Source organism: Gallus gallus, chromosome 5, assembly GCF_016699485.2.
Source record: "Gallus gallus isolate bGalGal1 chromosome 5, bGalGal1.mat.broiler.GRCg7b, whole genome shotgun sequence".
NCBI classification, from domain to species: Eukaryota; Metazoa; Chordata; class Aves; order Galliformes; family Phasianidae; genus Gallus; species Gallus gallus.
The window spans coordinates 31,405,084-31,418,091 of record NC_052536.1 but is presented as its reverse complement, the minus strand read 5'-3'; the positions used below and the strand labels follow the sequence as shown (position 1 = coordinate 31,418,091).

Genomic DNA, 13,008 nt, shown 5'->3' with positions numbered 1-13,008 from the left:
CCCCCCCCCCAAATTTATTTATTTTTTTTTTACAATTACTTCTGGTAGTGATTTCTGCAGCCTAGCTGTAAAGATGTACATGAAAAGTACTGTTATTCAGTTTAGTTGCGTGCTAGTACTGCTGAACAGTCTCATTCATGGAATTACATAGTTTTTTCTCTCTCTGCCTCCATTCCCATTCAGAGTGATTGCTACAGAGCAGTGAAGGACACAGAGTTGGGAGCCAAAGGTGACATCTCATGGGCTATGCCCTAACACATAGAGCAGAGGTAGGGTTGATAACAGGAACAAGCAGACCTTGGCCTAATGAGGGGATAAACCAGGTCCAGGGTCCATTCACAGCCTCTACACAGGAGCAGAAGATAAGACTGAGTTCTATAGGAGTCCGGGAAGCCCATCCTGAAGGCAGGTTACTGGCAGGGCTGAAGGCTGGTGTAGGAGCAGAGGCAAGAGCTGCATCAGACTCCGGCCTGGGCAGGGCCCTGAGGGGGAGGCCCCCACAAAAGTGCAGTGGTGTGCTCGTTCTTTTTTAAGGAACCATGTAAAAGTCAGGCAGTGTTAAGGACAGTGAAACATTCAAGTATCTGTGACACTGGGAAAAAAAAAAAAAAAAAAAAAAAAAAGCTTTTTATGTTTCAATGACACACAGACCACTTGACCTTTGGTATAAAAACATAGAAACAGAGCTTCAGTGCTTCCTTTGAAGCATTGCATTATCATATATATTTTATATTGAATGTTTTTAAAGGTGAAAATATAAACAAATAATGCTTACTCAGTGTAAACCTGGTATGCAAAATTCCTTGTGTATTTCACTTTTGTAATTTCTGAGACTTCTGAGAATTTGCAATAACCACTGATACAAATAATCATAGCAAAGTATTTTTGCAATTTCATTTAAATACCAGTTGGTAATCTTGTGGATAACTGACTTATGCATTACAGTATTTTCTGTAATTTTTATCTGATTTTCAGTTCATAATTCAATACCTAGCAAAGCCTCCAAAATTTAGTTTAATCTATAGGAGACACACTTATAGATGCTTGCTGTTAAAAATTTAAAATAAATTGCATACTTAATATTAAGATTCCATTTGTAAATATGTCTAGAATACGAAATATAATTAATCTAAACGATCATAAAAAAGATAGTAATTATTTGCAAAGTCCAAATAGTAAATAAATGTAATTAAAATGTTTCCAACAACTATTTATCATCACATAAAATATATTTATTAGTATTAATCATTTATGTTTTGTACCATTCATTTGCAATATAATAATATTTTTTGCTACTAATTAATGGCCTTTACTTTTGAATATGACATTTACCTCTCTCTTTCACTCATTTTCTGTTTTATTCATTCTCTCCTTCTCTCTCTCCTCTCTTTCCCATGATATTTATCAGTGATAATTTGGTTTTCTTTCAGACTTGTAGCCTTATAGTGCTATCAAATTCAGACATATTTTCAGAGACTTTATTTAGGGCACACTGCAGAACTTTCTTGATGTACAGGTTGCTCACAGCTGTACTGATGCATAGTGTACACTGTTTTAAATGGAAATACAGAATGAGCTGGACTCCTAATGTGAGGAATGCACAAGAACAAATGTATAAATTTCACTGACAGGTTCTGCTAGGGATATAGCAATAAAGTGTGTTGTGGTGTAATAAACAATTCCTAAGCTAAGTGTAAATAAATGATCTTTAGATTGAAATCCCCGATGACAATCACACAAGTCTCTGCAGGGCTAATCACCTGATTGAAGGAGAATTTCTTGAGGTATTCATTAGTGAGGTTCTGACTGCACAGAAAGATTTTCTGTGTAATGCCACAGGACATTTCGCAGGTAATGGGATGATGGAAACAAAACAGAACACTGAACTTTCCTTTTTCATCCTGAAATCATGGTTTCATGCAAAGGATAAATAATATACATGATCGTGGGGGGGGGGGGGGGGGGGGAAGAAAAAAAAAAGGTATAGCCCTGTAAAATTGGTTCTTTGCTATCAACTGTCAACTGTTCGCTGGTTCTTCTTTTCTTGTCATCTGTAAGATTACTCAGAAGAAAGTTTAAGTCTTAGTGACTGTTTTAATGAAGTCAAGCAGGAGATAAATCCTCCATTCTTCATGGCCAGAAAAAAAAGCTTTCTCATAACTGTTGATGCAGAAAAATGCAGTAGAAAGACACAAAAAGAATAATCATACCTAAGTTTAACATTCACTGCAATGTTAGAAATGAAAATATGTCTTTGTCAGACTGAGGCCAAAAATCTCAGTAAACTCTGTACATTGCTCACCGGCACAGAGCATTTAGTGACTCAGTTTCAGCAACACAATAGTTAAAAGAAGCAAATAATTTTCTACTGTAAACTTGAGTCTTGATGCCCTAAGTATCCAGCTGTTACATGAAGTTCACATTTATAAAATGTTTGTCTGTACCCAAGGGCTTTCTGAGTAGTCTGTATAAAAAACTCTGGAAAAAATGAAGAGTAGATTTGTTCCTAGTAGGCAGGAAGGAAGTTGTCAGGCGGAAAGAGGATATGGACCTGTTTGCATGCAAGGGTCAGTATTTGGTTACTGGATATTTCCTCTGTGTCCACATGACAAGAAAACCCTTAGTTCCCTGCACTGGACAAATAGCAGGAAAGGGCGTGAGAGTTATTGAATGACATTGTCATCTTATAGCCTCCTCAGTGAGGAAGGCTGCTTATCAAACGTAACAGCAAAGAACTGAATTTCTGGAGCAGATAAAAGCAGCTGAAATTGTTAAAGGTTTCTTATTTCACTTCTTCACACATGCTGTACCACGTTTTTCTATAACTTCATTAGTTTCTGCCAGCTTTTTACTCATTAAAGTGCTTAAGCTGGGTATGGAAAATATTTACAGAACAAAACCTTAATAACCGTGTTTCAAACAGGGATATGAAAAAAAAAACAACAAACAGTTGTCTTAAACAAAATCAGTCTTCTTTTTGTTGTTATTTGTGATCTGTGTTGTTGCTGGATGTTTTTTGTTTTTTGGTGTGTTTTTTTTTATAACTAAAATTCTTAAAATGTTATAGACTGGTAGGAATCTAATCCATTTGCTTTGATAAGTGTTAAAGCTCAACAGACAATAAATAAAACAGTTTCAGAATTTGAAACTGATTCTGGACATACTCAATTCCATGTTAAATACTTAGAATTTGACTCACTGGACTCAAACCAGGGAAGTTACCTCTTCCAGACAGATTTTTTTCTGTGCTTGAAAGAAGGATCATGAATTAAACTTTCCTTCAATACTCATTTAACTGTGAAAATTATTTTGAATAGAATTAAGTCCTTTTCAGAAAGTTCCAGTATTTATTTTCACTTAAGTATTGACAAAACACAATCAAATGTAAAATACAATGACTCATAATTGAACACAACTTGCTTCTAGTGCAAGTAATCCAAGAACAGACCCAGAGAAATCCAGGTCTACAGCATTAGATTAGACTTTCCAATCTCATCATGTATGAGTTGGTGGTAATATGTATGTAACATGCAGCTATAAATCTGATTTTAATTATTAAATCCAAAAGACAGTGTAAGATAATATCTGTTGTATAGAATTTTGGTTAAAAATGTTGTTCAACTCAATGGAACATGGGTACAACATTTCAATGTGATACTGGAGAGTCATTTGTACTTACTGAATGTTAAATTATGGATTTAACTGATTGTGGAACATCACACAATGTATTCTGTAAATGCATTTTTTTTCACACACACATATGTGTATTACTCTGCATTTTATATGTATATTACTCTGCAAAATGACAAACAAACTTCAGAAAGTTGTAGCAAAGGTCATTCTTTACAGCAGATGAGATAAAACAGGAACATGATGAATTGGTTTGTGGGCCTTGAATTGCAGGGATATAAATAAAGTTTCCTCTGGCCTACATTGGGAATCTAGTTCAAAAGAGAAAAAAAGAGCAAGAAGGATGATGAAAGAAAATATATTCCTTTCTTTGTTAGAATCATGGAATCATAGAATGGTTTGGGTTGGAAGGGACCTTTAAGATCATCTAGTTCCAACCCACCTGCTATAGGCATGGATACCTCCCACTAGACCAGGTTGCTCAAAGCCCCATCCAGCCTGGCCTTGAATGCTTCCAGGGAGGGGGCATTCACAACCTCCTGGGCAACTTGTTCCAGTGTCTCACCATCCTCACAGTAAATAATTTCTTCCTGATATCTATTTATAAATCTAACCTCTTCCAGTTTCAAACCATTTCCTCTTTTTCTGTTGCTACCTGTTCTTATAAACAGTTCCTCCCCAGCTTTCCTGTAAGCCCCTTTCAGGTACTGGAAGGCTGCTAAAAGGTCTGCATGGAGCCTTCTCTTCTCCAGGCTGAAGACCCCCAGCTCTCTCAGCCTGTTCTTGCAGGGGAGGTGCTCCAGCCTTCTGATCATATTTGTATCCCTCCTCTGGACCTGCTCCAACAGCTCAATGTCCTTCTTACATTGGAGGCTCCAGAACTTGACGCAGTAGTCCAGGTGGAGTCTCATGAAAGCAGAGTAGAGGAGCAGAATCACCTCCCTTGACCTTCTGGTACGCAACCCAGGATGCAGTTCCCCTTCTGGGCTGCAAGTACACATTGCCAGCTCAAAATGTTGTTTGTTGCTGTGTTTTCCCTGACACATGCCATTTAACTGAGGAATGATTCTTCACAATCATAACTTTTAATATGTTCAGTATGATAAGTGTTTCATTTGCACCACTTCACCTCTTCCACAACTATTGTAAGAATAAACAAATTTCCTTCAGTTATTTCATGTGAACTAGCGCTAGCCAATAACATAGCCAATAGCAATAACATTCATGTTCTTAGCCAGTGTTAAATATTGTTAGCATGACATGTGATGGAATTATTTCACCGATGATTATGAAGAGGTCATCTATGTTTTTCTGTGCTTTATTCAAATACTATGCTAAGATAACATGTCCCTTTATGCCACCAACATACTAGGTAATTTAGTTAATGAGGATTTCATTTACAGCACAAGTCTTTCACAGCATGGAAATTTCATAAACCCCATCACACTTAACTGCTATATTCAGGGGAAATTAATTATTTCCTCAGATTATTAAACAGAAAAGGCTATGCTATGAATAGTAAATACACAGTACTATCCATAGTATTGCTGTGGCAGCAATGATATTTCATTTAGGTGCAAATCCTCACACAGGCAGTAGGGAATCCATCCCAAAGTCTCAGAGAAAAGATAGAATTTGAGAACATAGGGGGAAATCTCTAACTCTTTGATATTTACCATCTTGAATCATATCACAACCTTGTTTCCTCCCCACCCTCACAAATACAGTGGATAAACAGAAGATCTGGTATATCAAAGAGGCAGCAGTCGAACACAATCATTGCAACTTTAAACTTGCACATGCTTCCTTTCAAAGCTGATAGCCTCCAAAGCACTGAGAGAGGCACAATGTTATCTTCACTGCTACTCTGAAAATTTAATGTGGCTTTTTCATGAGGGCCTGATAGGAAAAAATGTGGCGGCTATGAGGGAGATTCTTCCTGCTCTGCTCAGGAAAAAACTGTAACAGATCAAAATCAAGGTAACCCCTGCAGCTAGACCCAATCCTTTGAACACTGACACAAATCACATCAATTTTGTTGTATTCTGACTTATCTTAAGTAGAAAGCAAACTGTTTCTTTCCAGACTAAGTTGTGATCATAGGGGTTATAGAAATTCTTGCCAAGGGCTCAAGATAGTGATTGAGCCCACAGAACAAAAACAAAAAGAAAAGAAAGGAAAAGAAAAGAAAAGAAAAGAAAAGAAAAGAAAAGAAAAGAAAAGAAAAGAAAAGAAAAGAAAAGAAAAGAAAAGAAAAGAAAAGAAAAGAAAAGAAAAGGAAAGAAAAATTTAAAAAAATTAAAAGGAAAGAAAAGAAAAATAAAAAACTATCTTGCAGGCAGAAAAGATGGACACAGTTGCATAAGATGCAAGAGAGTAGTATAGCATGGAAACATTAAAAACAAACAAACAAAAACAACAACAACAAAAAAAAACCTGGTCAACCAAATTAAATAAGGAATTTTTGCAAAGCAGAAATGTGCAAAGAAGAAAAGCTTGGCCTTCTGGAAAAAAATTGGAGACCTCTTCTCAGAAAATGAGTAAAAGCTCATGAACTCTTCTTGTTCCAGGGCTATATCTCACAATATCTGAATTGAATTTCATTTGAGTTGTGGATAAAATCTTAAGCTTATTAAGAGTACCAAAGCATCGTTATTCAGATCAATGAATTCTAGAGCAGTGAAAGAGCTCAGCTTTCTTCATTTAAGCAATGTGATTTCTCACTAATGAAAAAGAATATTTTATGTTTTAGTGGTCTTTCCCACAAGAAAGTGACATTCCCACAAGAAAGTCTCATTATTTCTCTCTGTCATTTCTTCTTAAAGTATAATGTCTGATTGCTCTTATTCTATAGATGAAGACACTGAGGCACAGATAATTTTCTTACAAAAACATAGGCATTTTTGAAAAAGGAAATCAGGCTTAGAACCTGAGTTCCCTCATTTCTAGTAAAACAATCTATTCAGTGGGCCACATTTCTTCCTATAGTTGACAATCCACACAGCTGCTATAGAATGTCAGTTGGTGTTTTATTTTTCATTAGTTTGCATGCCATCTGTCCTGTGAGTGAAAAACAAGAAGCTATTTAAACATTCCTCACGACTGATATCTTTCCTTCCTTTCATCCACCAATGGCCTGGGGAGCAGAACAGTTTTTAAAATTGCAGTTTACATGGATGCATGGATATACACATAACTTAAAACAGTGTTTCGAGTAAATCCTATGACCACCTTGGAAAAATCCCTTTTTCCCCCTTTTCAAATAAAATTCTGTCATGCTATCTTGGTAACCATGACCCTCCTGGGAAGTTACTGAAATGATTACATTCTCCTGCATTACTGTATACACTTGGATAATGTGCATCTTTTTCTTAACCTCCGCTCTCCTCTTCCTTTCTTCCTCTTCTTTTGCTCTTCCCTCCTTCTCTATTTCTCTCTCACCATTTCTTCCACTCTTTTTCCTTCTCTGTCAATGAATGTGGCAACAACCATACAAGGGAACTTCTTTGCCCCATCCACTGCAGAATTCTTAGATAGCAAGCTTACTCTTGGGCCTTTGTCAGATAAACTGTTCATTTTTACTATGACAACTTCTGAGTCAGCCTTGGTTGCCTTATCCCTATTTCTGCTAGAGGATAGGGATTGAAAACATTAAAAGAAGGAAATATATGTTTTAGCACGGACATGAGAAAAGGCAGTTGAGATGCTTTTTCTGAGCTGTAGTTACATCACTGCTTGCTTACTCTACTACAGAGGCCACTGTAAACTCTAGCAAAGAGGAGTCAGCTGTGGATAAAATCTTACACTACCCCAGAAAGACCTGCCAGAGTCTATCTGACATTGATCTTAGATGCTTTGGTCCTTTTTCTTCTGCACTAAACTGGCAAGTCTATGTGGATTCAGAACAGATGCATCATTTTCCTGGGGTAGCCAAATGTCTGTAGAGGCCAAAGACAAATATCAGGTAGGTGGAGGGCTGGTTATTTTGTTTTATCATCCACTCACGTAATAAGCAACATAGATAAAAGAGATTTCTTTTTACAAACCTCAGTTGGATACCGAATGTGGATTGAGTGCAGTCAAGAGGAAGTGCTGTTCTGGCTGCATATTCTTAAGGAGAATGCAAGGGTGCTCTGACCTTATTAATCCTTGATATCTCTTGGGAGCTGCTGATGTAAAAGGTTTCCCTTTCTTTAATCAAGATCATATGTTTTCAGTAATGCTTTATCAAAAACCTGCCTTATGTTTTGAAAAAATGATCTGTTTTTATTGGAAATATCCAGCCTTTGCTGGATACCTGGCAAGATCCAGCTGTTTCTTAAAGCATTTTGTTTAGAAATACACATTAAAACATTTAGATTTAAAGGAGAAAGAAGTGGTCCAGACTCTTCTGGATTTAAATGTGTCATCTGAAATAGAGTTTATTGTAAGTGTCTGATAAACAGTTATTGATCTGTAATTAATAGAGGCTTGCACTGTCAGTGACTAATTTTCAGGGATCTGGACACCTCATCTCCTAAGGACTTAAACTGTTTCTCTGCTCCTGCTACATTTTAGACTAGTGGACTTTTAACAGGAGTCTGGTGATAAGCAGGCAAATCATGAGGCAAATGGCTGTCTTGTACGTACCAAATCCTTATGAATTTTGAATGGCATAATTCATGTTAACATTTCCCATATCCTTGGTAGCAATGGGAATATTGTGTTTGACTTCCAAATTCTAGATTTGCTTCATTAGAGGGAAAGAGAATCTTTGGTCTCCTTCAGATATCATCAGATGTACATCAAAGATGTCTTTCAGTCATTTGTGTAAAATAACAGTACTGAGAAAAAATGTAACTAGTAGTGGGAATCATCAGAAGGCATTAATTATTCCTGGTTTTCACATTCTTTTAGCTGACCATATAATCAGCTAGATTTTGGATAAATACCTGTTATCTGTGAAGTAAATATTTTAATCTCCAAGCCTACGTTTTACTGCAATATCTAACAGTATAAGTTCAGATTACTTTTTGGAAGCAATTATCATTTTTAATATATCCTTGGATTCAAATATAAAAACTGTCTATAATGAGAACTGTTTGGTAACTCTGATCCTGCATTTCAAATCAGAACTTGTAAAACAGTTTGTGATTCTCTTCTGATTTTTTGCGATACCCTTAGCTGTAAGGTACAATTACTATCACCATTTAAATGAAGAGCAAAACTGAAATACTTCAAGCTTTTTTCTTTTTCTAGGATATTTTTATCAATTTCCCTCCGTCAGTTTCCTCTTCAGAAGGTTATGCATATACTTTCAGCCAAAATATAAAGCTTTTGTCTGACTTTGGTTTCTCATCTCCGAAGAGAAAATTTTGGCTGGCAAGGAAGAGGATTTAGATTCCACACTATTTGCTTGTCTGGAAGATTGTACTAAGGGGAAACAGTCTAGACGTACAAACTCTTTTTGCCAGGACTAATCTTCCTTCCCAGGCTATATGTGTGGCCTCTTTACCACTTTCCATTTTTGAATCTTTAATCTTTCTCTCAAGTCAAGTGACTGTGCATTATCTGATGTCCTTCTCAGACCTTGTCTGAGTGTGCCACTTAAGAGACTGTGGCTTGAGCAACACTCATTGTTAAGAGCTTCTTCCATTTCTAGATGAAATAGGCAAATTTATATGATTTCGTCATCTCCTTCAAGGGTAAGTATATTGCAGGGGAAACCTCCCAACATAAATCATCATTGAATCATTTCAGTTTAGCTGCTAGGGTCTTGGGTGGTCCTGTGGTTTTCAGGTCAAGATATTAGCACATCCTCGGTGTGATAAGAGATGTATAAACAGCTACACCCACTCTGTCCAGGGGTGATTCATTTTATAGAGGGGAGGGGACATTTCCGCAGCTGTCCTCCTGAGGGGATGTACAACAGAAACACATACTTAATCACCACTGGGAGTTCCATGGAAGTTCTATGGGTGGAAGTTGCAAGAAAGACATCTGAATAAGTGTGTCCCTAGCTGCCCCTGCCTATATTCCTTTAAACATAGAGCCCAACTCTTTACTGGACCACGCTAGTGCTCTCTGTCTCTTGGGGTTATTGGTTGTAAAGGATTTTTGCTTCTGAAGACCTTTTCAAGGAAAGCTCCTTTTGCCTCCAGTTATCAGATGTTTGGCATAAAACCAAAATGAGTATGATTCTTCTGCTAATTAGAAGGTGCTCAGATGTTGCTTAGTGCTGTTTGTTCCAGTTCTTGATGATCAATGAATGAAAATGATAACAAAAACATAGTAGAGATATGACAGGGATAATTCCCTTGATGAAGACTTGACAGATATGTAAAGAACATAAAAACATGAAATTTAAAATAATTAAGCTCTTTGACTAAACAAACAATCAATCAAATTGCTCTTTTATTCTTTCACCCATAGTAATTTTAAAACAACAGCTGATTTGGACTGTTGAATGACTAATCACATACATACAAGAGTGTTTTAACTAAACTAATTCTCACAATAGTACAAGTGGTAGGCAACAAATTTTAAAGATAAAGAAATCCTAAAAAAAAAAAAAAAAAAAAAAAAAAGCACAATGGTATTAGGACTACCAACAGTTGTCAACCTGATAATGCTAAATCTTTAACACCTTCTATCTCTTTTGGGTTTTTTTGTTCATTCTACATCACAGAGTAATTATACAGTGTAGAATATCTAAGGCCAGAGCTCACAGAGAAGTACATAACCTGAAATTTATGGTTTGTCTGTTATCTGTCCTATGAACCCTAAGATCTACTTTTAAGCATAGACAAATAGAGGAGAGGAAAAGCCGAGGAACACTCTCTCATGACAGCATTCTTTGTGTTTCAAGGGTAAAAATACTGATAGAAGGCAAGCAATTGGATTAATAACCTTTATTAACTCTTAACTTTTTGGAACGTATTGGAAAGAAGTAGTGGCTAGTTTTGGTGGATAGCAAAGAATTCCTATGGTCTGACAAAGAAGTCCTATGGTCTGAGCTATGGCTTCTGTTCTCTTTGCAGTTCCTTTCCTCCTAAAGAAAAGGTGTGACTGTAAAGAATCTGCCTAGAAGACAAAAGTCTTTAGAATTAAGTCTTCTGTTGTGTACTTCAATAAGGAAAGTGGAGATTTTGATCTCTTAACAAAAGCCTCATCCTGTTGTGAAGAAAATTCTCATGCACACAGGTTGCATAGGAATCTGGCTCTGGTTTCAGTGAACTCTCTCCTGCTTAAACTTAATCAAAATTTAGGATCCTATAACAGATATTCCTTTTTTTTCTGTTTGAAAATACTGTATTTTTCTTTATTACATTTTACATTTGACACATTTGTGCAAACGAATACTAAAAGAAAACAAATATATCGCAACATCTGTGATCACAGAGAATATGGAGGGTTAAGAATAAAAATACTATAGAAAATGGGAAGAGTACACTGGCTTGGAGAGACAACTTACCAACCACATAGTGCTCAAAAACCTATCAAGGGAAAACTAGAATAATGTTATAAGATGTGTGCTTTCATGTTTAGCATGAAACTGAGGGTGTCACTCTTTTCATATTGTGTGAATGGTATGGAAAAAAATAATATTTAAGTGTAAAGGACTATAACAACTACTATCATTTGATGTTCATAGCAGAAAATATTTGTGACTACATGATCAAAAAGCAAGTAGCAATGATAACCCTGTTAAGTGTTTAGATGTTAACTTTACCTGAATCTTGTGTGATCAGAATCTGGATTTCAACCATGCCACTGAGAGGATGCCTAGAAGACACAATGTGCATCTGCTCTTCTTAGATATTTCTGTTTACTAGATTCTGATGATCCCTGTGGCATCAGGTCTTGCTTTGGTGTCAAACCTGCTGAAAACATTAAAAGTGATATTAGAAATGGAGATGTAACTCTTCTCTCGTGTACCATCCTTTCTTGAGGTATTTGTAAATTGTAGGAATTCAGTTGCTCTGAATACTTTTTTTTTTTTTTAGTGTTGGAAAATTTGCAGCTTTTGTCAGGACATAGATAATATTGGATAATATTGGCTTTCCTCTGTTCCCATGCTATCTGAAGGGGTATTGACTGAAAAATATCTTTCCTTTTTCTTATGCTAGTTTCAGATTTTGTTGCCACTGGGTAGAACAATTGTAGATAAGCCCTAAAATAGTGACTAAACTTAAGAAGAAATCCTTCTACTTTTAAAGGAATGGAGGAGTAAAAAAATTAATCTCTCCCACCCTTACCCCGGGGAACTTTTCAGACACCTTTGATTTTGGAAAACACAATGATTTTTTGTCCAGTTTGATTGGCAAAATGCAGCTCAGAAACAAACAGAAATCAAATCCAGAAACAAACGAAAAATCCCAGATAGTGGTAAAAATGTGACTGTGCTGCAACACTAAATCTTTCTAAATGAATCCTCACTGGCAATTCTAATGCAGTGAATTCATCTCTTAATTCTGGGTATGCTTTCAGGGCAAAGTAGAGTAAGCAAGGACTGTAGCCTGCAGGGGCTGCTGTCATGCAAGAATAATTATACCAGGATGGAACAAACAATCAAACTCTAAGGACAGATGTTTGGTTTTGTTTTATGTTGAGGGCTAAGTTTACGTTACACATTAACAGAAACAGTATCTTTTTGTGGAAGTCATGGGATAGTTTCCAGAACTGAATAAGAACAGAGGCATATACTTTTCAACGTGTTGGGATCTCCTATCTGAGAGGATGTCCTGTTTACATTTTGTGCTCTAGCTATGTAATTATACTGCATGAGTGCTCCAGAAATGAGGTGAAATATAAGAGGAGAAGATGGCTTGAAATGGATTTTCACACAAGTTTGAAAAATGACACTTGCATGACCCCTGTCATCAAACCATTTGGGATTAGTTCTACAAAGGTATATATTTAACAAGAATAGGCACTCAGAAGGGAGAGGCCTTGGTATCCATGGAATGCATTTTGGGTGGTTTAAAACCTTTTTTCATCTTAAAAAAAAAAAAAAAAAAAAGGGTGTGGCTGATAATGTGGCTAGCAGCCAGTCTCCTTTTATGAAAAGAGCTATGTAGGTAACTAGACACTGGTAAATTTAATACTAGCATAAAGCCACATCAAGGAATAACGTAGCTAATAAAACAAGGGAGTAGATTCTCATTTACATCAGCTGTTTGACATAAAGACTTTCTAAATCAGAATGGTAACATATTACACAGGGTTTATATTACACAATACGAAAGGCAGCAGAAAATCTCATTGTTTTAAGGTTGGAATTAATTTTGTGTGGAGGTGGCAATTATTTTTTTTGCTGGGTAGCAGAAACAGCTTGTAATCAAAAGAAGGAACCAAAGTGGTAAATTTAGAGATTTCTTTGAAGTAGCTCTAGTATTA

The 13,008-nt window shown here is 36.3% G+C and overlaps 1 protein-coding gene across 7 annotated transcripts in view; it reads right to left on the bottom strand.

The window, feature by feature from the left end:
• The window catches only part of DPH6 (diphthamine biosynthesis 6), a 293,683-nt gene that overhangs the window by 239,805 nt on the left and 40,870 nt on the right, over positions 1 to 13,008 (bottom strand). For 4 of the 7 annotated variants that reach the window (XM_046941744.1, XM_046941742.1, XM_040700975.2 and 1 more), the window contains one exon: positions 11,342 to 11,489. In XM_046941744.1, the coding sequence (XP_046797700.1) occupies positions 11,342 to 11,414 (73 nt within the window). In that variant the 5' untranslated portion in view covers positions 11,415 to 11,489. Of the gene's footprint in view, positions 1 to 11,341; positions 11,493 to 13,008 lie in introns of all 7 variants that reach the window. The other 3 variants (XM_046941743.1, XM_046941745.1, XM_046941746.1) reach the window with 1 other exon arrangement.